The 26,911-nt window shown below is 44.6% G+C and overlaps 2 protein-coding genes across 3 annotated transcripts in view; one reads left to right on the top strand and one right to left on the bottom strand.

Moving 5' to 3' along the window:
* Positions 1 to 19,333, top strand: part of stx8 (syntaxin 8) — a 43,790-nt gene extending 24,457 nt beyond the window's left edge. Inside the window, exons 7-9 of one of the 2 annotated variants that reach the window (XM_079159839.1) lie at positions 8,856 to 8,957; positions 16,492 to 16,602; positions 16,794 to 19,333. In XM_079159839.1, coding sequence (XP_079015965.1) covers positions 8,856 to 8,957; positions 16,492 to 16,556 — 167 coding nt within the window. In that variant the 3' untranslated portion in view covers positions 16,557 to 16,602; positions 16,794 to 19,333. Of the gene's footprint in view, positions 1 to 8,855; positions 8,958 to 16,491 lie in introns of both variants that reach the window. The other variant, XM_079159838.1, reaches the window with a different exon arrangement.
* Positions 19,334 to 19,812: 479 nt separating this feature from the next.
* The window catches only part of ntn1a (netrin 1a), a 53,584-nt gene continuing 46,485 nt past the window's right edge, over positions 19,813 to 26,911 (bottom strand). Inside the window, exons 6-7 of the mRNA XM_079159837.1 lie at positions 24,162 to 24,236; positions 19,813 to 20,143 (exon numbers count right to left, since the gene is read on the bottom strand). Of these exons, the coding sequence (XP_079015963.1) occupies positions 19,815 to 20,143; positions 24,162 to 24,236 (404 nt within the window). The 3' untranslated portion in view covers positions 19,813 to 19,814. The remainder of the gene's footprint in view (positions 20,144 to 24,161; positions 24,237 to 26,911) is intronic.

Genomic DNA, 26,911 nt, shown 5'->3' with positions numbered 1-26,911 from the left:
ACAGTCCTGATGACATCTCTGATTCTGCCTCCGGGGTTTTGTTTTTATTCCGCCGGTATCACAAGATGACAGCGTGACTCACCTGTTTTGTGCACGGTGTTGATCATTTCCAGTTTCCAGGTTGTTTAAAGAAAGCTGCAGTGCTATTCTAGTCATGCGATGCCCCTGAAAAGGCCCAGAATGAATTATTATGTCCGATCCCAGCAGTGCGTTGGAGCGTCATAGGATGGGCAACTGTTGGAAGGAAGGAATTGCATGTTAAAAGAATGAACGAAGAAACGATCTTAAATGTCATAATAGTTGCTACTCAACATAGCCAGCAAGTACAAGCGCCAAGTGACGAATGAACATGTACGAGCTTATCACCATAACTTGCCTGACCAACGTGCTAGCTTTGGTAACATGCTTAAGATAGCAGTAGCATGAGAAACCTTATGTTCTCCCACATCACTTTGGTGGGTTCCCATAATTCACATGGACCTTGTCTTTGGAGTCCAGCAAGCGCAAACCCAATGGTCTGTGCGTGCTGAAACTGAACTAGTGCGGAGGCTTTTTCTCAATTTATGTGCTTTTCTTTGAAGTGTGCTCTTTCAAATGGAGGTTCAACTCCGAGAAATTCATTCATCAGCCGGTCGTTCGTTTTTTTCCGGTGTCCATCATGTGCGGTGATGGATCTCGGGGTAAACCTAGCGGGGTTAGGGAGGTGAAACTGTCCGTGGACACACAGCCGGTTTCAGTTTCAAACTGGCACACAAGTGGTTGGGATTAGGGCTGGAAATGTAGAGGCCACGTATGTAATGGTTGTCAAAGTGGTGGGTCACTACTGTTCCAGCTTTTTGGTTTAGTTATACCGCTTTTCGTCCTCTTCAGATTCAGTTTGAATTTTTGTTTTTGTAATTTGGAAACCAAGAACAAGTCCACGCGGGACTGTATGACTGTCTTCACAATGTGCCAGTGGCTCTCTTCATACCATTGTCATGAGAATACTTGATTTTGATTAATCGGAGAGTGCTCATCTCTGATGCCAATACTGTTTGAAATGAATATTTAGAGGTGGAAGGCGGCTTCCCTCTGCTGTCAGCGGGCTACAACCTTTCCTGCTGGAGTAGTAAAGGTACATTCAGTCCAAGGTTGACAAAGAAGGTTCCAACACAAAGTTTTCATTGACAAGAGCGTGTGGCCCCACAACATGAATAAACAACACTATGGATATGGATATTTGGATCATTGGCTGCGTGAGCTGCTTAAAGCAAGACGTTTATCATCACTCAGCTAGCCAGTAGCCTGGACAGAGAAACTGTCTAATGATGCAATAAAAGATATCTTACCCCCAGAAGTGTTGACCGGGGGAGCCTGTCAGTCCTTTTGGAGGGACTCAGAGATTGATTGGGGCCGGAGGGGAGGGGGGGGGGGGGGGGGTTGATATCCAGCAGTGAGACTAATCTGTACACATGTGGCCCGGCACTTCAGAAGGCCAGATGTTGGAAGGGCGAATTGTTTGCATGGTGATGCCCTCAGAAACCCCAACAACATGTGTGCACAAATTTGTTCAGTAAGACACAAAAACAGGGTAGATACTAAACAATCAATGAGTTTGATGAATGCATACGTAATGGTGCAGTTCTGTTCCGATTTCTTTGAAAAAAATAAAGGCATGCAAGAAATGTTGAAAGGCCATTCTCGTGAACGCGATATCTCAGGAACACCTGGAGGGAATTTCTTTAAATATGGCTGAAAAACTTCCACCTACACTTAAGGATGAACTGATAAGAATGTGGAGGTCAAAGGTCACTGTGACCTCACGTCCGTCCCATTTGTTGAAAGCGAAATCTCCGGAACGCCTCCGGAATTTGGCTCAAACGTCCACTTGGACTCGAGGATGAACTGATTAGGTTTTGGTGATCAAAGATCACTGTGATCTCACAAATCACAGTTTTAGCCATAACTGAAGAGTTCATATGCTAATAATGACAATTTCACAAAAATCTCTTAATTGAATAAAATAATGAAATGGTGACATTTTGGACAGACATCGATGTAAACGGCAACATCACTGGTCGGCGGAGGCATACAACCACGAGGCGGTGATTCGAGTTACATGTACAAAATGTTCCTTGAAGTGGCCTGCATTGTTTTTCACAGCAATAATATCCTTCGTATCCTAAATATCGCTCATTTCCCATCTTGTTTGCTCAAGTGGGCAGTACTTTGCATCATATTTCTATCGCATTTCAGAGAAATGTTACTTAATATTCATTGATTTCTATTGTAGCACAATATGACCGGTTGGCCCCAGGGTGAAAAATATCGTGGCTTTTTCCCGAATTGTTGGTGTTGGACACCACAGCAGATATCAAGTCATTAACTATCCATCACCAGTGTGAATATTTATACAATAATTGAAAGCCCATTATGACTTTTTTTATTGTCATGCTAGGGGATTTTTTTAGGAAAAGAAAGTGCCTGTGTTTATAAGTCTTTGCCTCTAACATGTCAGATTCTTTTTTTTCTTTTGTTGGCAGACATTCAAATGATTTGTTGGGGTTTAAAACGGGTAAAACTGAGGTTTTGAGTGAAACTCCGCCTAATCTTCTCTCCCCACAAATCCTCCGGGTGAGTTTGTTTACAATAAGCAGCCGAGAGCAGAGAGAGAAGAAAGAAGTTGAAAGAAACCCTTCCAAGACTGTGCAACTTCTTGTAAATACCATAATTGCCCTGAGTTGTATCATCATGCTGAGTGCCCCGTGTGTGCCAAGTGAAGTTCCAGTTACATCCAGAGATGTGTGTGTGTGTTTTGGTTGGCAACAAAGCACCACTCTCTATACACAGTCAGTCACACCAGGGCCAATTGGTAACAGTTGTGGTCAGACCCCCTTGCACTACAACAAGGGATTCAAGAGGAGGGTTGAGTGAAGAAAAAGAAAAAACCTGCTTCGCTCCCCTCGTTCTCCATATCCTCAGGAGAAATCATCTCCTGAATAAGCACAACAGAATTAGCCCCACTGAGTCGGATTGCGTTTTAAATCGGTGAGAGAAAACAAGCCTTTTCTCTGTGCGCTGTGCCCTCTCTGGGAACGAGTCCTACAATAACACACAGAGTTAATACAGCACATCCTGGAGCCACGCTGGGGTGTCACTGTTTATGGCAGTACCTCAACCACATGCACACACACACACACACAAACCAAAACCGCCACTGCTATAGCCTCTGCGAAGATGAGTCAGCAATTTCCCGAGGCTCGGGGCGAGTATAGATCTGGGATGCAGGAATTTGATCATTAAGATGGAGCGTGTCGCCCAAGCTTCTCACCGTTCTCCTGCGTGTGAGTGTCATATTTGCTGTCTGACTTGAATTAGGCTTCATGATATCATGTGGGGATTGGTTTTGAAGTGGAGGTTTAAGCTTTAATGCTAGAGTTGCATTCACCCAATGTGGTATCCGATGACTATCCGAGAAGGAATGGGCGAGGATCCTTAACTGTCTTGACTGCATACTAACGGTCCTTTCAGTGCGGTCACGACCTGGCTCTGAAGCCGTGACACTAGACAGGAAGACGCAGTTGGATTGTCAAATCAAGCCATTTATTACACAAAGTAACACATCTAAACAAAGATCTCGGCACGGTGGCGAAGAGCGTGTCCCCTCGATGCTTCCCCGGGGTGAAAAGGGACAGGCACCCATGTTGCCAGGAAGGCGGAGCTTTACAGCTGGAGACACCGGGCCCAGGTGTCTCCAGTCAGACGCGATCACCACCTCCGGGTACCTGCTGACTTAAAGGAACACCCACAAACAAGCAACCAAGGTAGGGGGCCGTCAAAGTGCTACAGGACTCTGGGTTCCGGCAGAGTCACATCCTAAAAGATGAGACCTCAGGAAATTCACGACGTTTTTGTTTTCGCATGCACCTGTACTCACAAGACGGTATAGCAGCAAAAAAGGTGATAGACGTAAAGAAATCTGACGACAGACATTCAAAACTTATTAGAAAACCTCAATCAAAGCTTTGCCACCGCACCGAGGGTAGCGATATTTAATCGACTAGCCGATTAATCGTCGCGCACATCCGTATCTTCTTTGTATGTTGCCCATTCTCTGTATCCCGCTCTGTATAGTCAGTGAACAATAATTAAGACCTAATGAGCAACATTCTTTAGCAAGTGGTATCTTGGCCTGCTTGTTGTCCGTGCTTTTGGCACTTGGCAATTTCTTTTCCCTGTTACCCTGTTATTTTTTCCTTGGCCCCTCACTTGCCTTTGTAGGTCTGGGTAATGTATCAAAGCTCTGCAGTTCTTTAGTGAACTTGCATCTGGCTTGTTTTGTTGTTGCTTAAGTTGAGTCAAACAGTCCACTAATTGCTCAGTGAGTTGGTTTTCCATCATGTTGAGTTCTGTTGAAGGAACTTGGCTGCCGGGATAGGGTGTACTCCTGCAGGAGAGTTCAGCTGGTCGGCACTTTTAAGTCGGGCCGTGGTACGATGCTGGACGATGGTGTGTTGCTCCCTTTCGGTCTGGAAGTGAGTCACGGTCCCACGAGAAGGAAGTATCTTGAAGTCATGTTCACAAGAAAGGCAAAGAGGGTGAAGGACATCGACAGGCGGACTGTCAGCAGCCTGTTGATCAGCAGCTAGACGAAAAGTTCTTGATTTACTGGTTGATCTACGTCCAGCCCTCAGGCATCGTCATGAGCTTGGGTACCGAAATAATGATATCACAAATACAAAGTGTCCAAAAGGAATTGCCTTCTAAGGGTGTTAGGAACCACCCTTAGAGGTGGTGTAAGAAGCTCGGACATCCAGAAGGCACTTGGATTAGAACCGCTGGTCCCTTGCATTGACAGGAGTCAGATGAGGTGGTTCAGGCCTCTAATGTGGATGCTTCTTACAGGGGTGTCCCAAGCACATCCAACAAAACTGGAGAATTAGCTTGAGAGAAGGAAGTATGGGCTACCTCGCCACCGCGCCCTGGGCCCAGATAATAGGCAAAACATGGACATTTCCAGTTTGAAGATGCTTTTGAACCCAATATCCACCATTGACCCGCGAGTGTCCCTTCAACTGCGAGCCGGGGCAGCAGTAGCACGGTCAGCCTTGCTCAAAGGATCAGAGGACCACCTATAGGCTCACAGAATCTTCACCTCACTCAATGAAGATGGAGCCGAGTTCCAAAGTGCAATTAATTATAAATTCAGGGCCAGTAGAAGTGATCCAAACTGGATTCATATGGAATCTCTCTTAGTATTTGTTGGTAACTGAGTTACAACTTCTTGAAAAGATTACAGTACATTGCAAGAGGTTAGCTAAGAGAACACAACAGCTGGAGGGGTTTATTGTGTCTGTGTGGCACCCTCAGTCCAGCTACGCTGGGTGGTGGGTGGGTGTGCTGTAAACACCCGGGAATGAAGTGGCAACGCTACTATCTGCCCTGTGTACAGGGACTGGCGGTATACTTTAACTGTAAGAGACTCAGTCTTTCCCTTCAGTTCGTGCCTTGGCCACATCATCATTTAGCCCAGAGTGACCAGCGGCAGCCAATCCTGAGAATAGAAGGTGTCTGTGCTTGGTTCCAGATGACGCTGACAGCCGCGGTAGAAACAGACCTGTTAACTAGTTAGCCCCCAGAGAGCGGGATGGCCACAGCGAGAGGCTGTTTATATATAAAAGCTGCAAAGCATTGGACCAGAGATGTAATGGCGTTGAGATTGCGCAGAGAGTCTGCAGCACGAGTGGAGCGGGTGACGTCATGTGAGCGCTACATCTGTCTCCTATTGGTCTGTGTGCTCCAGGGCCCTCGTGCCTCCACACAGAAGGGCCACCTTTTACGTACATTGTTTTTTGTGTGAATGAGAGGCACTGTTGGTAGCAGATAAACAGAATAGAGAGTTGGCATTCCTGTATTTAGAAGTCAACATCTGCTTTACTTCCACATGTAGCTATAGATTCTTATATTTCGGATCATACCAGGACTGTTTATGTTTAGTTCAAAGGTGTCTGCTAACAGTATTTGTGACCGGTCTTGTCTGTGGTTTAACTGAACTTTCCTCATATTGGCAACAGCTGCTAAGTAGTTGTCAGTCAATATATTGAAATATTATATATTCTCTGCCTCTCTGCAGCCAAATAATTGTTCCTGTTTTAACAATGTCTGGTCACATAACCATCAAGTTTTGTTTTTTTGTATATTATTATAACAGAGACTAGTATCGAGTCCCTGGGACCAAAGAAAGCTTGTGGCCTCTTGTTGAACATGCAGTAGATATAATCAGCTGGAGTCCCGACAGACAACATCTTCACGGAAGTGTAGCGTTTCCCCCCTCAAGTAAAGACTGTTAGCTCTGTTAGCACTTTTGCTGTAGTTTCCACTGTTAGCGCTGTTAGCACCGTTAACTGCGAGCCGCGGGGGCCCAGCCGTCGCCATGTTGAGAGCCATTGAGAGGTAATAGATATGCTCCCAAACTCCTAGATAGAAACGTTAATTACATAATATACTTAACCATCTCATATAGCATTAACTTCAATCCAAATTCACATTCCTGTCATTTCCAAATAATCTGAGGTACAGCACTTATGAGTAATGGTTTAGAGGGAGGGCACCCATTGTCCATTGTGCTTTAGAAGCCAAACAAGCATAAATGAATGCATCTTAAAGCAACTGGTGTTTGTGTACGGGCCGTGCTCTCCCACACTGTGGCTTTGGGGGTTTATCCAGTGGGAGAGAATTTTCAACTAACAATCCTTGCCTGAAACAGGGCTTTCTTTGTGGTCTGGCAGATCCAAGCCACGGCCAGCAGCTGTCATAGTGTACATGGAAGCAAAAACTTACACGAGGAAATTGAGAATTATGTTGTTAGAAACATGCCTTGATAACAGGGTGGGTTGAAGGAATATGCTCGTGAAAAGCGTGTACCTTGTATGTCTCCCGTTCTGCAGCTGTATTTTAAGGTCACGTCTTAGCTTAGAATTCGTCGATGAATTGAGATGTTATTGCCGGGCCAGAACTGAATCAAGAAACTTGGCAGAGGCAAACCAAAAACATCCTTTATGAGTAGTTGGAGTGGCACGCGGCACAAATGGTTCAGCGTCTACACCCCCTCCGCCCGTAAAGGAAGAGTTTCCTCTCTGCAAATTGTTGCCTGATGCGTCGACGATGATGTGTCCGTCTCCGGGGACTCTGTACATACGGCGCTCTCACGTCTCCCATCTCCTCGTCCTTGCCCCCCCCTCCTTCACGCTCCGGCCCTCCAACCTGTCATGCTTTTTACTTTTCCTTCCTCGAATTATCGGTGCAACTTAATTATCTGATGTCAGCCAAAACGCAGACTGTCCCGTCAAGCTGTGATTGCTCCTAGTTGATGAAAACGTGTTCTCTCACCAATCCAGTTGAAAGGCGGCTAGAGCTTGAGACAAGTGCGCTCACGAAGACAAATGCTGCAGATGACCCTGAGCGCTCACCTGTGGGAATTTGGTCACGGTTTGAAAAAAAGCGTAGAACGCACTGACTGTGTGCTAATTTTCCATATTGCTGCAGCAACAGCAATAAAATGTAGTTTCCTCCCCAGAAGGGACAGTCTGTTTAACTTGGCACTGAACTGTGGTTGGAGGATGAGTCTAGCTTCCCATTCCTGTAAAACTTCCATTCATCAGAGGCTGATACGAGGCTGTGAAGACCTTCCCTTTCTTCAACTCGACCTTGGTTTCTGTTTTACTGGTTTCTTTATAGTTCAGCCACGTATTCTTTTTGTCTTTTTTTCTTAATTTAGAAGGCTACTGGAGAGGACATATCTAGATCTCTATATTCACAGGTTTAAGTTGAAAGGGCAATTCTATTTCAGTAATGCAATAAAACTCCTGATTTATAACAAGAGGTATGGGCCATGTTGTTTTGATGCTAATTTCCGGGTTCATATTTGTATCTTGTGTTTCTACTATAACGTGTTTACATGCTTTAATGTTCATTAAAATTCTTTATTTTTCCGATACTGTCTGTCTGAATATACCAGTATTCACCCTCTGTCTGAGACGCTCCGTTTTAGTGGGTTTCAACAGAATTGCATCGCTAACCAACAGCTTGGGTCCATGTTTACTTCCTGTCAGCTGATGTCAATCGCATACACCGCAACCGGAAGTAAACCGGGACACATTTTGAATGTTTAGGTTTAAAACTGTGAAATAGTTTTTATATTGTATAGTTGTGATTCCCCAACTGTTCGGCTCGTTTAAAGTCACAGTGTCTGAATATTTGTGTAAAGGAATTGGACAGTTATCTGTTTTTGTTGTTGGGTCGGACCCTCTGGAGACGCCGTGTCAGCACTGCGGCTCGCTCTGACAAATCACACAGGCTTCCATCTGGACGACCTTCAAGTCAGGAACTCCTACTGAAGGACCCTAGCCAAACACACACACACACACACAAATAACCCACGCTCTCTTTCTTTGGCCGCCCAGGCATAGTCCCTGAAGCCCGGGCTTACGTCTTTAAAACTCATGAACAATGAGTGCCTGATTGGATCCAGAATGGATTCAGGAAGTAGTGAAACTGTTTGAGAGCGCGAGGAGCGCTTTCACACAGCCCACTCCCTCCATCACCACCACTCATGTCTGTGCGTTGGCAGCCTCGGCCTTTTTGAAGTTGTTGACTGCTCTGATGTCAACTCCCTTTAGAACCTGTCACTTTTTCATTTCGGGTAATTTCTTTTATTGCACTAAACATATTGGGAGGTCTTTTATGCAATAAAATGAAGGGAAAAACCCCCACCGTGAAGTCTTAAAAATTGCAGATAGCAACATAATACGAAGCCAAAATGCACTTTATTGACCTTTTCTCCTCCTCTTTTTTCTTTCTCTGTCTCCGTCTCTCAGAAATCATTGACGACATCACGCATCTTGTGGACAAGACGGACGACAGGATTCGTAACGAGACACGAAGGGTGAAGCTTGTGGAGACAAAGTCGGCCTCCTGTGGTGAGCCTTTACTGAGGAGCATCTTGGTCCAAAGCAGGCCTGAGATCTGTGTCCTCGAAAACAAATCACAATTAATCTGTTTATTTATATGAACGAGCACTAAGCATCAGGTTTCCCCTGTTTCTTTTCCCTTCGCGCAGTTCACAGAGCAGATGTCTAACAGACTATAGCTTTTATAGAGGACACGACTCCGCCTGGTGTGAGACGTAGAGTTGGACAAAATAATAACACTTCCCTTCGACTTAATATAATTTGACAGCGAAAACAAATGTGCAATACAAATTTTTCATCTTTAGCATTCAGTATTTGAGCAATGTTGGCCTCAATGGTGCAGCAAATATGATGCTGATATTGAAAAGCCCTCTGGGCACAGAGGATGTGGGTGGCGAATGGTCGCTGGAGGCGTTTTTCGCCGCACTTATGACTCTTGATTGTTTGCCTGAATGTATCCCGTGTAGACGCACACGGAGCACCGCGGCTGTTAACGTGCTGCTCACGCTACGCCTCCGTGTAGACACGGACGTGAGTCATCGGCCTCTGTTGTCTCAACTCCGGATTTTGACGATTTGTTCAACGAGAGGCCTTGTGAACGCACGGCCCTCCCCTCTCAATTATCTCGGGTCCGCTTCGCTTTGTTTGACTTTTGTTTCGCCACTTGCATAAAGACTTTTTTTTTTTTTTTTCTCAGTGGGTAATGCTTTTTCAGAGGAGAACGGCTGCCATGAGAGGTGCGTCAGCTGGCTGAAGCCGATCCGTGGAATGCGAGGGCTTCAGTTTGCCCAGTCAAACGCCAAACAGCCTTTCTATGGCCAATGGCTGCATTGTTGCGCGCTGGGAGACCTGGCGAACGGGCGGTCGCAGACAGAAGCAGAGCGGGCAGAAGGGAGGTCAGCCCTTCAGGATGCCTTGTTCTGTCCGCCGCGTCCCCATGGTGCCCGAGCGCGAGTTTGTTTGAAGATCCCAGAGCTCATATTGTGTTAGAATCAGGACTCTTTTCTTTCCGTCTTTGCATTTGTTTATCTTGTTCTTTTCGCCACCCCCAACTCCCTCTCCTCTGTTCCAGGCCGAAGAATATCCAAGTGTGTGTGTGTGTGTGTGTGTGTTCGTGTGTGTGTGTGTGTTCCTGTGTGCATCTGCATGTTCATATGCATCGCATGTAGCGTACGGTGCATATTTTTTGGAGTGCACTGGAAAGTGTGTGCAACTGTATTTGCAAAGTATGTTCTTGTGCATGCATGTATGTATTTGTGTGTGTGTGTGTGTGTGTGTGTGTGTGTGTGTGTGTGTGTGTGTGTGTGTCTTCTCTGTGAATGGAAAATTCCCCCATGGTCTTCTTCCCTCTCACCTCAACGCTCTCTTTCTTTCTTTCTTTTTTTTGACTCCCCTCCATTCCTCTCTGTCATCCCCCTGTTCGTCTCCTCAGTTGTTTGACACTCGTCTTTGTGTCAAGCAGAGAAAGAATTGAAAATACCACATGCCACAAATTGTTTGGAGGGCTTTCCCTCTCTCTCTCTCTCTCTCTCTCCATGGAAGCGTGTTTATAATTCCTCAGCTTTAAGGCTTTATTTATTTTTGAAACCACCTCTCATCCAAAGCTGGCGTTTGGGTGTTATGTCTCAGCCGAGTCCTTGTAAAGCTAGAAACGTCTGGCTCTGACAGGCGGGAGCATGCTTAACATAACTATTGGTGGCCGCCTCGGCATCTTTGTCTTGCAGCCTAAAGTTGCGCTAAGAGCTGGAAACGTTCCAAGAAATATGTTCTTCATTGTAGGATTATCAATAGAGATCATCAGACATTTGCACTCAGTTAGAGGGGAAAAAACTGTTTTGATCGCATGCGCCAGAGATCTCCAAAAAAAGCAGCTGAAAGCCGAGCTATGGGACGGGTCATCTCACTGAAAAAGAGGGAAGGACCCACATGTTGCTCGAGCGTGGTTGTTGTGGCATACTGTGCACGACTGGTGCTGGAGTGTTGTGAAACATCCATTGTGTTGAAACATACTGGATTCTTCCACAGCACGGCCCTGTGGAGACTTCCGTCTCCCTAAATGTAAGATTTAGACTTTATTTAAACACTTTGAAGCAGTTGAAACATGTCATTATTTTATACTCTGCAATAGGAACAAAGGGTTTTTACAAAATGAGACCGATGCGAAACAACAACAAAAAAGAAAAACATACACATCAATCAAAAAAATGAATATGTATTTTTAAGAAACCAAAGAAAGTTGCAGAATTAAAAAGTTCACATGGAAATGCGTTACTAATTTCATTCAAATCAGTTTACTAATTGTATTTCATTAAAACTAAAAACACTTTAGTGAATACTGTTATTTTGTTGAACTTGTACAAGAGATTTGGTGAGAGAAATACAATTATATTATATAAGTAAGTGGAAAGAATGATTGTATTGGTGCTGAAACTCTCATATCAATTGGCAGTTGTAGCAAAGTTTTGCAAACAATGCCCATCCTTAAATAACTTATTTTCTCCCCTTTTTATACCGCTGGTCCAATGCTGTCACTTAGCCAAGCTAAGCCTGATTCACAGAGTCATTACCACTTGTTTTAGATGATGTTGGTGGGAATTGAGGAGTGGAGGCTTTGAGTTTGGTTGGATTAGTGTGGCAGATTAGTCCACGGGACCAAAGGGTCTCTTGGAGAGTGGTGTGAGTTCCCCCAGAGCTTAGGCATCACCATCAGGCAACATCGGTGCTTGAGCAGCCCTTCTCGACAGAGCTAATCCTCAGTGTGTTAAGGGGGCACTTCTGCATCGCCGTGAATCCCGCAGGTGGCTCGCATCTCAAGTAGGTTGGTACTGTTCGGGCTAGAGGGGACCCCGAAAGAGACTGTGGGTGAGGGGGGGGCAGCATTTGACAGCGTTGGAAGAAGAGCATGTAAATAGTTGGGAGTGGGGAGTTGTCAAGGAAACACTCATTTTGGTCAATAGGGAGGTCCAACTTTTAAAAGGCCCACTTCAATCAGCTAGATCTTTCTTTCCAGCTCTTGTTCCTCCTTTTGTCCTGACACGGTACACAGTTGGAAACTAGAAATGGCAATTGAATATGTTTCACATGGTTGATGGAAGGCTTGCTTGAAGTAGTAGTACATCCTGCTAATGAGATTCTTCTGGTTCCGTCCGAATATCTGACCATTTGATTAGCTATTACCTCAACAAGGTCATTTATTGGCAGAGCAGTGAGGCAAAACGCATGGCTGCAAGATCGTATTCTTACAATATATGAATGTTATCAAAGTAGACTCTTTAGTAATGTTAGCGACACGCCTCTGTGGTTCTGTGGTCCACCACGTTGGTCCAGACGGCAAAACCTCAACAGCTATTGGATGTATTCCTCTGAAATGTGACGCAGACGTTCATGTCCCCCTGAGGGCGAAGTGGGATCACACGGGTGATCCCTTAACTTTTCATCTACAGTCATCATCGGGTCAAATGTGTGATTTGATGTCAATCAAACCCTGGTGAGGACCGAAACAGGGAGGAAGCCGCCGGAAAAAGTGGACTCTGGTGCAGTTTGTTTGGGGATCTCAAAAGCTAAACTACTAATAAATTCATCGGCGTTGTTGTAATTGATCTGTCTTTAAGGCCATATATATAAAAGCACGTCGGCACCTGATATTTTCACTGATTAATAGGTCAAAAACTGTTCTCCATTAAAAAGTGGGCGACAGCGATCCCAGAGTAATACGCTTCACGCGTGTGTCCATGCGCTCCTCCACGTTGGCATCTGGAAACGCAGAAAGCGGCTCTTGAACAGCCCTGTTTCTACCATTACTCATTCATCATAACATGTGGACGATTTGCGGTTTAAAGATACGCATAATCAGCTGTTAATCAAAGAACATAAACATGCACATCAGAAGCATTCAAATGCTGCATAAACTTCAATCGCTAGAATTTAATTTCCTCACATGATGCAGGATGGCAATCTCCAAAACGGTCCTATTAACAAGTTTCTCGTTAGTTTCGGTCAGTCCGTATAATTTCATGTTTATTACCCTTTGTTTGTTTGTAAAAAGTCAGTGTCTGCAGGACCAGAACTATAATGCGACAATATGTCATTGTTTCCTCCAGACCAAAAGAACTCAGCTGCAGGTGTGAAACACTTCTGATATACATGTTTTAGATGTGTATCGAACACTTGAAGTCAAGTTTTTGTCCTCTATTGTGCGCTGAGAAAAATGATGAGCATCACACTGACCTTGTTCACACAAAACGATTCCCTTTTTTCCCTCTAAAGGTCACCCTGGCCTTTTGTGGTCCAAAAAGATCTTTGAACCATAAGCAGGGGGCCACGGGGGAGGGGGGAGGGGGGAGCAGCGAGGGGACGTTTCGGGGGTTTGTCTCGGCCCGTCCAGAGCTCTCACCAATTATTCTTTCTCTCTGCGAGTTGTCTCACCGATTGCGTCTGGAAAAAATTGCCGAGATGGGATGAACCCAGACTCGGGCCTCCCAAAGCTCCTGGGTGGTCAGTCTATCAGCAGACTCCGACTATCTCCCTCAGCATCAGTGTCACACCAGAGCCCTAATCTATTTGGCAAGCAAACGGCATTATTGTCATTAGTCTCCGGAGGCCTCCTTTGGGGGTCAGGAGTAGCTTGTTTAGTCACTGAGGCAGACGGGGCTGGTCCAAGGGGAGCGGGAGGGCGAGGGTCAGCGCGGGTGTCTAACGTGGCTTTATGACTGACTGTTGCATGACATTAGGAGGGTGTGAGAGCCTCGCTCCACACTAACGTATGCGTGTGTTACACAGCCTTTATTGCCATTGTTGCTATGGTGTCGTCAAACGGAGTCGCTGACAGATGTTGGACCGGGCTGAATGAAATTCTGATGTCTGAATCTAACGCGGACTGGGGTGTCGTTTACACCCAAACAAAGATAATTGCTGGGAATGTGTGTTGTGTGTGTGTGTGTGTGTATTTGCTTTAAGCATGAGGCTTTTAAAAAGCCATCACGAAGAAACTATCCCAGCGTGTGTTTCTACTTTGACATTTATATTACGCTCACATGTGTAAGTTATCAGGAGGAGAGGTCCTGTCTGGACCAGTGATGGCTTCTAACACGCATGTCCCGCGGTCCTTTATACCAACACCTTCCCCTCAAGTGGAAACACACAAAGAATTGACTATGCAGAGAAAGAGTCTATCCGCCATAAATACCTAAACGAAACAAAGGAATGGCACAATGAGTCAAAGACATCTGGACCCCTTACAGCCGCAAACCCCCGACTGCTGGCAGAGAAACCAGCGTCAGCCTTGCATTTCACCAGACCGCCACACCGCCGCCCGCCGCTACCACCGCGAGCAATTAGTTCAGCATGGCTTATATCTCGCGCCGGCTCTCTCCCTGTGGGAAAGACGTCCAATTAGGCCGCGCAAGGGGGAACGCGGGAGGAGAGGGCCGAAGAATGAGAGAAATGTAAACCCAAAGTGAAGGGCTGGGGGGGGAAATACCAGCCCCGTGCTAAAAAACAAGGGACGAGTTGAGTCAGTGAAGGGGACCGTCGGAGCAGCCGGAGAAGCAGTTGTTTGAAATCTTCACTGCCGAGCATCTCTGGATGGAACGAAAGGGAGGGGAGGAGAAAGTTCTCCATATCTAATATGTGTGTGTGTGTGTGTGGTATAGATGAAGGAATATGTGTAATACACTATACTGAGTGATAGACCACCACATCCTAAAGACATTCACGTGTTTATGAAGCGCATGATAGAAGCCACCCACCATCACTTCTCTTTTATATCCCCGAGAAAACTGATGTCAGATTTTAATATGTTTGACCGACCACTCTTTAAATTCCCAACGCTGTGGTGTTATCGCCATGACAGATGTTACCAAAGAGCTTTTAGGGTTGGGTTTCCATAGCTACTCCTGTTTTAAGATTCAGTAAAAGATTTTTTTTTTTTTTTTATAAGGCCGATTCAGATGTTGGTATTCGAGAGTTGAAAATAATCTGGCTACAATATGAGTATGAAAGCTGATTTTGATTTCCTTGAAGACAAACATTTGTCTTCAAACACTTTACAATTAAACGTCTCTGTTGTAGAGACACGAATTCTAAATCGTTGGCATTTCTCTAGAACTTGTTGCGTATAGGCCTCTGAGATACTGATATAATGTTGGCCAAAAAAAACCGACCCAGCGATGTGTCGGTTGGACTCTAGCTTGGCAACATTCCGTAACATTTTATTGTCCAGTTCTCACACGACGTTCATCTTTTTATTTATTTATTTATTTTTTACAAAGAATGGAAATTCCACCTGTAGTGGATTTTACAACAGAGACGTTTTTTTATATTTTTTTGGGTGGTGGCTATAATAAAAAGTGTAATATTTTCAGGTCCTGTGCGGGGTAAAGCACGTTGATGAAGTGTGAGTGAGCTTTTGCACATTTCTTCTCTGCTTCCATGGTATCAGTGAGAAACAATGATTATCCTCTCATGGTGGAATCAGAAACATATGCCTATCACAGTGTGCAATCTGTGGCAATAAAGCTTCTTTTTTTTTTTTTTTTGGTGTGGCTGTTGAACGCATGTAAATTGCATTAAGTCATCAGGAGAGGAATGGTGACATGCTGCGAGGGCATACGCACTTGGGACTTGCGTTAGATCAAGGATTTTGGAAATGAGTGGTGAGGTATGTTGGCTTCTTCCCTCTTCCAAGTGTATTCCCCTGAGTCTGCTGCATTCCCCTCCTCCTCCTCTCTGAGATCTCTCTCACATCATGTGTGGAGTTCCTCAGCTGCTCGACGTTTGAATCTTCGAACAAGTTAGAGGGGATTTGTTGAACTGCAAAGGTTTTTATCACAAAGGGGTAAAGTAAATGTAAGATAAAATACTTTTGTTTGAATAGTGACCTCATTTAAATAGTCACAATGTTTATTCGTTGTTGTCTTAAATGGTGAGTTATTTTTCTACAGTTTTTTGCAAATGACACTCAAACATGGGTAGGTAGTGTATTTTGTATTGTATGTTTGGGACTATTTTCAGCTGCGGATTAATGCACATTTGGTGCTCTAGTGCAGAGTTTTCCAAACTTATATTCTGGGGTCCCAATTTTTAACAATGACAAACATCGCGACCCAATTCATAGACTCTAAATGGGCGTCCTGACCAATTCCTAATGCCATTCCTACATCACCTCATATTATCTCGAATAGGTCAACCAGCCATTTAGAAGAGATATGCGTTTGATGAATCACAACTTTGTTTTAGGCACGTGTTATTGAAAACGTGTCAATAATAAATACTTTATAAACCCCCGTCTGTAGGAACGTTTGCTCGAGTGCGTGTTTACAGAGAAGAACAGTTGCCGCGTTCGTAGTATTGGATGAACATGTCGGCCCGTGCAAAAGTGTGACACAATGACAACAATGTAGCTCTGTTGCACAGAAGAGTGAGCCGTATCAGGCTTTGGATACAATTACTTTGTTAGCAGGATCAATTCTTTGTTGTTTGTTTTACTGGTTTTTAGGCCTTTGCCATCTGACGTCCTTTTTTCCTCTCATGTTCCCTCCTTCAGGGATGCTGGTGGTGATCGTGCTGCTCCTCATAGCCATCGTAGTGATCGCCGCGTGGCCCGTGTAGCTGACGACGACCTGCGATGACCGTTTGAAACCTTTTTGCATCTACGGTACACACATGTACAGACATATAAACACTGTATCAGATTCATATGGAGACTAAGGCCCGACCAAGCCTATGTGAAAAGAAGACTTTTAAAAAAAAATAGAATATATGCTAGTTCTATTTAACAGTTGTTAAAGTGTCTGTCTCATTAAATTCGCAATGTATCAAACAGTTAAATTATTTTGGGGTTTGTAGGCCTTTTGAAAGATATTTCTGGCCTGATCCAGCAGTGGGACGTCCTGCAGGCAGCGGGGGGCTTTTCTCTGTCTGTGGTTCCGGGCCGAGGCTCACACTGACGAATGGTGCAATCTTTGCAACCTTCACACTCACTCGTCTGAACCCATTCATCACTGTAGCAGCTGTAATCTTGTCATTTGTCTTGGGATTTTATAACGTTTATAAAATAACTTTCAGCCAAAGACAGTCGGCTCGGCTGTGGAGCTAACATGGCTGCTTCTCCTTGCTTGTAAATTAACTCACCTTGTAAGTTCTAGTAAATGGCATTTCCACTTAATAGTCCCCGGACTCCCGTCTGTCCGTGTTAAAGCTCAGGGCTCGCTCTGGAGGATCGCGGTGTTTTTTTTACACACTACCCATATTTCCATTGAGAAATCTGCATAATATTTTTTTTCCACTGTACTTGTGATATTATGAATAGGCAACCAGTAAATGGAGAAAAGTCAACTAGGTGCCTTTTGGAATAACTTAACATCTCAATAAATAAAATGTAATCATTCCACTCAACAGAGGCAAATGTTTTTTTTAATGTAACAAGAGTTTATTTCAACTGAAAATCTGAATGTAGTTCTACCAGGTTGGTGTGTTCAGTAGTTATTATTTCCTTCTTTAGTGGCAACGATCTAAACAACCACAAACAAGTAAAAAAAAAAAAAAAAAAAAGTTGAAACAGACAATAAAATCCACAATGTCTTGTGTCATTAAATATATTCATATATAATAACCATAATATATTAGTACGCATTGTAAAACAACATTGCAAAAAAACCCACAAAAATGGCAATGGTGACAACTAAACAAACATTTACAATTTCATAGTATGAACACAAAGCAATGCTTTGACAGGTATGTGTGAAGCGTTTCATCAGGAAGCTTGTCAAAACCATCGCCCCCAGGAGACAGATGTAAAATGTACAGCATGAGGCCACAGAGACCAGAGAGGTGGGGTTACAGATTACAATGGGCCAAACAGAAAGAAAGAAACATGTAATGTTACGTTGTAGGATTAACAATGAAAGGCAGGAACATGTACATATACTGTGTGTGTGTGTGTGAGAGTGTGTTGTCGACAGTACAAACACTCCATCGAACCCTTAATGTAAATACTGAGACATGCTTTAGCAATAAGGGCATCTGTTCTTTTTATTTTACAGTTGAACCCAGGTGATTTTGATTTCTCGTGGTTTTAAAAGCCATCCAGGAGGCATTTGAGCGAGATATTGGAATAATAAATTGTTACCATTTTTAAACAGGAAGTATAAATCCATAAGATTAAAACCACGTGTCTTGAAAACATCTCAAACCCCACAGTTACTAAGTACAGTTACTTTGGAACAGATTAAAAGGTGCTAAATGTGATTTTCTGATCCAACAAATACTTTGGGCAACATTATAAAAATGTTGCTCAAAGTGTTTTGGGATGGACTGAAAGGAAATCCAGTTTTTTGTTTTTTTACCACACATTCCTCAGAGGGATCCAAACCGAACTGCACACAAATAAACGAGCGATGTGGCTCGAAATCAAGCAGCGTCAAGTGATTGCAATTCACCCCGTTCCTCCCTGTGCAAGTGTCGAAGTGAAGAGAATTTAAAGTGACAGGCCAATGGGAGACTGTGGCTTCTGACTGGTCGCACAGTGAATGTACAGTCGTGCATTGTGTTTGCAAAGGAGAGTGTTGGACTGTCATCCGCACTCTATTCCAGAATCCAGAGTTGTTGATCACTTTTCTTTTTTTTTATTTCAAGGTGCAGTTTGCACTTCAGTTTTTTATTTTCCTAGGATTAATGTCTGCACTGCATGAGGTCAGGGCATTGTTTTCCTTTCTTTACGCCCGTTCTCATTGCTTTCTACTTCCTGCATCGATTGAGTTCAATGGGATATTTTACCCAGTATAATCTGACAACGTGCAGCACTTTCATCGGCACAACTGATGTTACATCCACTTTGCACAATGAACTACATTGTGGAAACTTTGTCACTATTGTCACTAAACGCATGTAATGAGTTAAAACAAACAAAAAAAAATCTTTTAACCAAGAACAACTCCTGATTTTGTGAATATCTCTGGCCTCTGGTCATTATGTAAAAGCACCAAGTAGTGAATTGAACATTACGGTCTCAAAAAGAGATGCATTCACATGCAGGTTTGTACAAATACTGAACCACCAACATGTAACCAGTGAAATGTGAAGGGGGCAACTAGGGGAGTAAAAATACGTCAATACTGTGTTTTAGCCTTGTTCCTCTTCTGTCACTTGCGTGTTCTGAATTTGTAAAAGTCCTGACAGCAAAAAAAAAAAAAAAAAAAGTAGAACTACACATTTCTTGTTTCTTGAGTTGCAGACATACCTGAATTTGTACAACGGGGAGAAAAGGAATCTAATGTATAATGCATTTCTGTGTTTTTTTATGGCACAATTCTTAACAGAGAAATATTATTACCCCTCAATCAGATCAGTGAAGACTTTTGATGAAACAAGCTCGCCTCTTCGCTAAGAATACAACAAGAAAACCATGCAGAGGCAAAAAGTTGCAGTGGTAATTAAGTGGCGTTTTTTTTTTTTTTTTCTGTCATTTTTGCACCAGCAGGAAATGTCCATACAAATTAAAATATAATGGTTTCATACTGAGATGAAAAAAAAGGGAAAACAAACAAATAACTTTATATGCTGGTAATAGGTGCAAATTCGGCAAATCTACAAGAGAGGCAAATCTCAAAGTAAAATAAACCATCAAACCAAATCTGCGAGGTGAGCTCCTTCAACAAAAGTCCACTAGAAAAAAACAAATCATCCTAAATAATTCTCTTCATGCTTCTACACGAAAAAAGCAGCGACATAAACAGTCTTTTGTCTGTCCGTGGTCCTCCGTCTGCCTCTCTTTTTTTATTTGTATTTTTATAATTTTTTAATCACCCGCTCAGCTTTTCTCTTGAATTCCTCTTCCTCTCCGGCATCCTCTCCATCTTTTTTTCCCGCCTATGGCTTCTTGCACTTGCCTTTCTTCTCGCGCTGCTGGAACTTCCTGAGCCTGCGCGCCCACGTGTCCCTCCACTGGATGACCAGGCTGCCTTTGTCCGCCACCACTCCGCTCTGGCCGGGGGAGTCCTCGTCGTTCCCCAGCAGCAGGTACTTCTTCCCGGGCTTGATCTTGGGACACTTGCAGGCCACGTCCTTGGCGCGGACCCACAGGAACTGGTCGCCGCGGCGGATGCGGCTCTCGCCCTGCTTGTAGACGGAGATGATGTTGACGGTGAACTTCCACCACTCGCCGGCCTTGTCCGCCTTCAGGATGTGCACCTGGACAGCTGCGGAGTGAAATCGGGTTGGACAAATGATATGACACGTTATCACCTGATAAATATGTGAGGGAAAATTCATTTTAGTACACGGCTACATCCGGGCTTTACGATCCATCCGAGGACGTCGCAACACCCGGTTGAAAGATCGGCCAATCTGGAAATTGGCTAATCAAGCAGTAGAGCTACTTTGAGAGATTTACGGTGCTGCAAATCCATTTATCTTTGTTTTGACTTTGTTTAGTAAAGTCAGTGAGGCATACCGCTAAATTACCGATAACTTCGTCATCGGGTTTTTTGGTTGCTTAATAATGGCAGGCGCAACAGGAACGCAAAATCCCAATCACCTTGGATAAAAGTAAATAAGATGAAAGCAACATGGCTGGTGTCTTCCACGAGTTTTTTAGACGCGGCTTGTAAACCGTCCCTAACGTTAACGTTATGCCTTTCAAATAGGGCAGGCATCAAATCTGCAAAATAAGGTGTGTCGGATACATATTTAATCAAAATGAAAGCAGATATACCCAGTGAGATTTGGGGCCAAAACAACTTGGATCGGGGCATCCCTACAGGTTGGATATTCTTCTGATATTCAAGGGGCTTTTACAGTGCTTTCATTGTGAAACACAAAATATAGATGCCATTATTAGAATTGATCAAATGAACATCCAGCCCTCATTCGTCATCATTTTTGACATCTCGTTAGTATGAGCTGCTGCTAACATTGACAAATTAACTAACGAGTAATGACCTGAGAAATAAGAAACCTTTGTGAACGGGCACTCATGTACTGGTAAATCCCAATAAACTAGACTTGTGGTATGAATACTGTTTTTACCCTTGGTGGAAAAGGCTGGTCTATGGTCCAGCTATAATACACAGCCCCACGTGCATTGTGTCCATTACTACTGGCGGAGCAGTGTGATTTGTAATGTGATTAGGAGACAGGGTAGGGCTCTTAGAGACGTGAGCCGGAAAGACACTCAGTGATATCACATGATGAATCAACCGGTATGGTCCTCGGAGAGAGGGAGGGAGGGAAAGAGAGGAACTTAACCCAGCATGTATCAATATGTATGACATTGACCAGATCTCTATTAACTTCCATTATACTTCTCCTGTACTCATGGGAAAGCTTTTGAAATGTGCTACAGGGTCACTGGTTTCACTTTCAGTGTCGAGCTGATGGAGCTGAACACCATGGCAGTATTAAGAGATATAGCCTGCACGTGTTGGATCGCCGCCTTGGGAGCATAGACTGTGTATAAGAAGTGGAGGTAGTCACCGTGACGTCACCCATTGGTTTGTGGACTGCTGTTTTGAAGCCTCGAGTTTGGCATTTTGGCCGTCGCCATCTTGCTTTTTGGCCGTTATTTTGGCTTTTTGGCCGTTAGCCATGCGCTGAATAAGATGAATACGAATTTCTTAGGTTCCCACAAATTTAACGATTATCTCAAATGCACCATGGGAAATCACTGCTTACAGCCTTGTCAGCCTTTTTTGGAATCAAAAAACATAGTTCTTCATAGTTGCTCATCCTCCATCCAAGCTGTAGAATAGCTCCAACTGTGAGTCGTATCGCCAATGCAGATAGCGAATGGGACTTTTACTTCTCCAACCAGGGGGGGGCACCCAAAATACCACCTCCCTTGTTTGTAGATCGTTTTCACCCCAGTTGTACACTATGTCCCCCGAGGCCCCGTGTCAACAGAGACTGGTCTGGTGCGACCCGACGGTGACCTCGGCACCACCTTGCCCCTACCGGCTGCCACCAGGTGCTGGTCCCTCTGTTTGTGTTTAGTCAACAATCACAGCACATTGAAATACCCCGAGTAGTTCTACCCGTGATTTTTCTGTTCATCAGACATCTCCACCCCCTCCCTGCGCTTCTTTATGTGTGGCTGTATGTCGACCGCAGAAGCTTGTGGCGGCGTTTCCCTACGCAGCATGGAGCCCCGCTCCCCTGCTGATCTTTTCAAAACGGTCCAAAGCTGTGGCTCTCTCTCAGCTCCTCCTGTAGATAAACATTGTGTTTGACTTCTCCATCCGCTTCGCTTCGCTCGTGTGTGGTAAATACTGTACAGGGATCTTGTTCTGGTCTGTTACCAATCTTTGAACATGCTGCCGCAAGCTAAGGACACATACGACAAGGAGCTTAATGCTTCTTACCTACAAAGTTCGCTTTTGTGATGTTGTTTTAACAATATCCTGATTAAAAAATGGACTAATTATCTGTTGCTCTTTCCTATATGAATACATCTAATTTGTTTTATGTAAATACTGATAAATGTTGGTGCACAAGAGGACCTTCCGACTGTATTTTGCTTGGTATTATCCCATCCATCAGCACCAGCAGATCCCCTACACTTCACACACAACACATGCCAAACCAGCTGAGAAGCTCTACTCGCTCCGGCAACGCGATGACTGGTTTCCCCAGCAGGACATCCTGATGTCTCACTTAACCACTCCGTCCTCGAATCAATGCTGCCTGCCGTTATCATAGTGTAAAGTGTAAATAGCCTACTGACAAAATCCATTTATCATCTATAAGTTCTAGATTTAAACTAGAACCTGAGATTGAAAAGGCTGACGACGTTGCTTTTAGGGCCAACCAAAGAAAAGCAAACCGCCATGCAGCTGACCCACGTATTCTCACACATGCGACATCCGACGAAAAGTTCCTCATTTTTCGTGCGTTTTCCTACGCAAACACGTGTCAATTTCCGTTCGTTACATGCCTTCGGCCTTTTCACAATAAACTTCTTCACAGGAAACTTAGTTAGGTTTAGGCATAGATCGTCGTTCGGGTTAAGATAACTACGGAAGCGGCGTCACTGGAGTTCGCAAGTTACGTGACCAAAACATCAACGCTGACTTCTCGTTACGCACGGGGCAACAAACAACGGTCTGCTGGCTGAGAGATTGCCATTTGTTGGAGCCATCGACCTCCCCTCCCGCCCGCACGGTATGTCTTTATACTTCCTCGTCCATCATTGCGTGGATAACACACGATTAGTTTTGTGGGATATCTACAAATTACGGCACATTTATTTGTTGTAGGAATTGCTACGAACGCTGGATGAGGCCGGCCTGAGCCGACACGTTCATGGATGAACGGACGCAGGCTTCAGAGGCGAGGCCCTTCTCACGACATCAGCGGGCAAGGTAGGCACTGGTGGAAGAGGAGGTGTCTATAAGCTGACCCCCCCCCCCCCCCAATAACTCCTCTAAATCCCTGCGGAACAAAGCCCCCGGGGCCCTGTCTGTCAAGCTGCCGAGGTATGCCGCAGGATGCCACTGCTTGCTTGACCGGTTCAGCGGGTTGACTTCAATCGAGGGAGGGGACGGAGGGAGGGGGAACAGGGGAGAGGTCATACGTCTTATCCACACCTTGAATGGCGTGGCGGACGGGCGGCCACAGGAATGCAGCGGGAATGGCGTCGGCCGTGGGGGAAGTGGGCTGCCTTAATGAGGATCTCTTGGAGAGAGCGCCCACTGTCCGTCACACTGTCTTTGCTTTATCCCCTCGGGTCTTAAATGCCCGCTCGGGGAGACAACCCCCCCCCCCCCCACACACACACACACACACCTCTGCCTAATTCTTCATCCTGCCCTTTCTCTCTTTCTGTTTGTCCGCTTCTCTCTTCCTCCTTGAAGATCTGCTGTCGTCCGTTTGATCCTTTGTCTCTGTCCTCAGAAAGCTGAAGTAAGCCATCAGTGAAAATGCCTCCCCTGTAAACTGCAGCAGCTCCCCAGCAACGTGCTGGACTGGGGACGTACGGGATGGGAGGTATTCTGGGCCCAGTGCGTATCTCAAACAGTGCCCAGTGGTTCTGCTGCCCCCCAAAGAAGCCTGATACACACTATTTGTTCCTGCAGAATAAGAAACTTTTTAAAAATGTCTTATCCTGAGCCAAGCCTCAGTGAAAAAGGAAACGGGGTGTTTATTCCATCAGAACACCTGTTTTAAAGCTTTCCTGTAGAACGTTAATCCAAGTAGTCATGAAATGGTCTGTTGATTTACCGTAATCTTTCTTGCAGTACTTCTTCATGTTGATCTTCAGTTTGCCTTTAGACGCTTTGCAGTAAGAGTCACAGTCTGCAAGAATAAGAGGGGAGACAGTTAGGAGGCTGGAGGAGGGAAAACAAACAATGGCATTTTATTTAGTAATAGAGGGCGAGCGTTTTGTGAATACGTTAAGAACTCATTGTTGGCGGGGATACAAAACAATCTCACAATAAGCAATTTTCAGAACATAGGGAGGGGAAAGAAATGTGGGCCTACTAAGTCATAAAATGCATGACTCAACGTAATTTTCATAGAAATCTATTAAATTGTCGAATACATTTTGGTCAAAAATGACTTGATGAAATGAAAATAAAATGTTTATTACAAACAAAGAAATTGGATTGAAAAGAAAAATCTGTTACAAATTTAATTTAATAATGTATCATTCATACTCAACTGATTAACAATAATATTTGTTTTTAAATTATTATTATTATTGTTATTAATTATAATTATTATAATACGAAAATGTACCACACATGATCTACAACATGTCAAAAACTAAATAAATAAAACTATTATTTTACATGTGTAAAGATGGTTGTAAAATGCAAACTCGCTATAGATGAGCTGGGAGATTTAATTAGCACTAATCCATGATTAACTTGATAATTTCCACTAGATTGAAATGTAAGAAATATTGTCCTCTGTTGGACCTACATTTACAGGTATGGAAACATGGAAAGTGTGGAAATTTCTGGTTGTGGACCAAAAGGCCGCCTTAATAAAGAGACAAAGAAAGAAGGGGAAAGCCTTTACTGCCTTTTGGGAACAAAGAGAAAGTAAGGTTCCCTTAAAACAACTTTAAAGAACAACGACAGGACTGCAGTTTTGATGCCACTGCTGGAATCATGGAGGGTGTGTGTTCTGTTCATGGTGGAGGCACTTTAACCTTCTAACCAACATCCCCCCCCCCCCCCCCCCCCCCCCCCCCCCCCACACACACACACACACACACACACACACACACACACACACACACACACCACCCCCACCCCAGCCCCACCACCACCACCTCACTTCGAAATCTCACCTCGCTTGTCACCTCAGCCCCCGACCTCCCGGAAAAAAAATAACCCCTCGCATCACATCAAGGCCCCACCGAGGACCACGTCAAGCTTTTGCATTTATTGCAGTGTGGACGTGGGGGGGGGGGGGAGCTGAGGGCTGGCAGCTATTTGAAGGAGTAGAAGGTGGGGGGTGTGAAAGGGGGTCAATGCCACACAAAGGGAGGTCAGGAAGGGAAAATTAGCCATCCATGAAGCGTTAGGCAGAGGACCCCCTTTTTTTTTTTTTTTCGGGTGGGAGGGCGGAGGCGTCCACTCTGGAGCCGTGAACAAATAAATACCTCACGCAGGCAGAGGGGTCACCCGAATCTCCTCCCGGCTCACTCGTATGTGTATGTGCACGCTCTCCGAGGCAGCCGAGTGCTTAAAGTGTATTTCAGCTTGATTCGTCATCTGGATAACAACCTCAAAACAAAACAACGTCTATGGGCAAGATGATATTTGATAAAAATCTCTGTGCACAAATTTGCGTCGGTAAAGGAAATCATACCGTACTGGATCTCCCATTGGTTGTTTTGAATTATCAGAAGTGTGCATTGCAGATTATAACCAACCCTGCTCCTTGTCCATATGTGTACCTTTTATGATTGATTACCTGGAGGTGACGGAGGCAACAGTATCGGCCTCCCTCCACTTTGCCCCAGCAACCCAGAGCGGATATAGCTGCAAGCGATTGCCCCCTGCGTTGCTGTCATGTTGACAGCCACATACAGTGCGGGGCCAGGATAGCGTGTGACGTGAGGCCATATCATAACAAAGAAAAAAACAACTTGTTTTCCTTTCTTTTCTGCTCCTTTAGCGCTCTCCCAACAGGGCATTAATTGGATCCAGAGTATACCGATTTGGTTTACACTTCAGTGCTGCAAGTTGTAATGAGCGTAGTGCAAGAAAGGAGGGAGGAAGAGGTGGATGGACAGCGAGCAGTAGTGGAGGAGAGTGATGGCGGAGGAAGGACCGGAGCTTTCAGGCGGCCTGAATATGAACAAACTTCATTGTTGTGAGCAGATCTTTGCCCCATGCCTTCACTCTCCTTTATGCTCCTTTTGAATGAGGTTGCCCGGGGAACACCACGACGAGGAAAAATGCAGGGAGGGAGGAGGGAGAATGGATACTGGTGGAGAGCGAAGGGGTGGAGAGGTTGACAACCCCCCCCCAAAAAACAAAAAAAACAAAGACAGGAGTGAAGTTTATCAGGGGGGATGGGAAGAAGAAGATGAGAAGGAGGACCAGGGCTTTTAAGTAAAATTCCAAAATCAGCAAAAATTCCAAATCTGGTTGCCTCACAAGCTGGTTGTTAGTAAATAGAGAGTAACGAAAAAATAGGCAGAGTAAATGAAACAGAGGAGTCTATATGAGCTGCACCTGATTACCATGTAAATGATGGAGGGGGGAGCTGTGGAAAGGAAGCTTTGTTTTCTCATAACCCCCCTTGATGCCATCATGATACTTCCCTTTGATAGCCTTTCGTTCCCCATTAGTGGACCCCTGAGACACAGCTCCGGGCCCCGCTGAGAGCACCCCGAGATCCCCATTTAGGGCCAGGCAGTCCCCTACCGTGAGGACAAATGTTCCCTTTGTGCGAGCGTTACAAGCAGGGGAAGTGGGAGCAGTCCTGTAGCACTGAGCTAAAATGTGCTT

Source organism: Pholis gunnellus (genome assembly GCF_910591455.1).
Source record: "Pholis gunnellus genome assembly, chromosome: 5".
Taxonomy (NCBI): Eukaryota; Metazoa; Chordata; class Actinopteri; order Perciformes; family Pholidae; genus Pholis; species Pholis gunnellus.
Note: the sequence above shows the minus strand (reverse complement) of the source record. Positions and strands in the feature narration are given on the sequence as shown.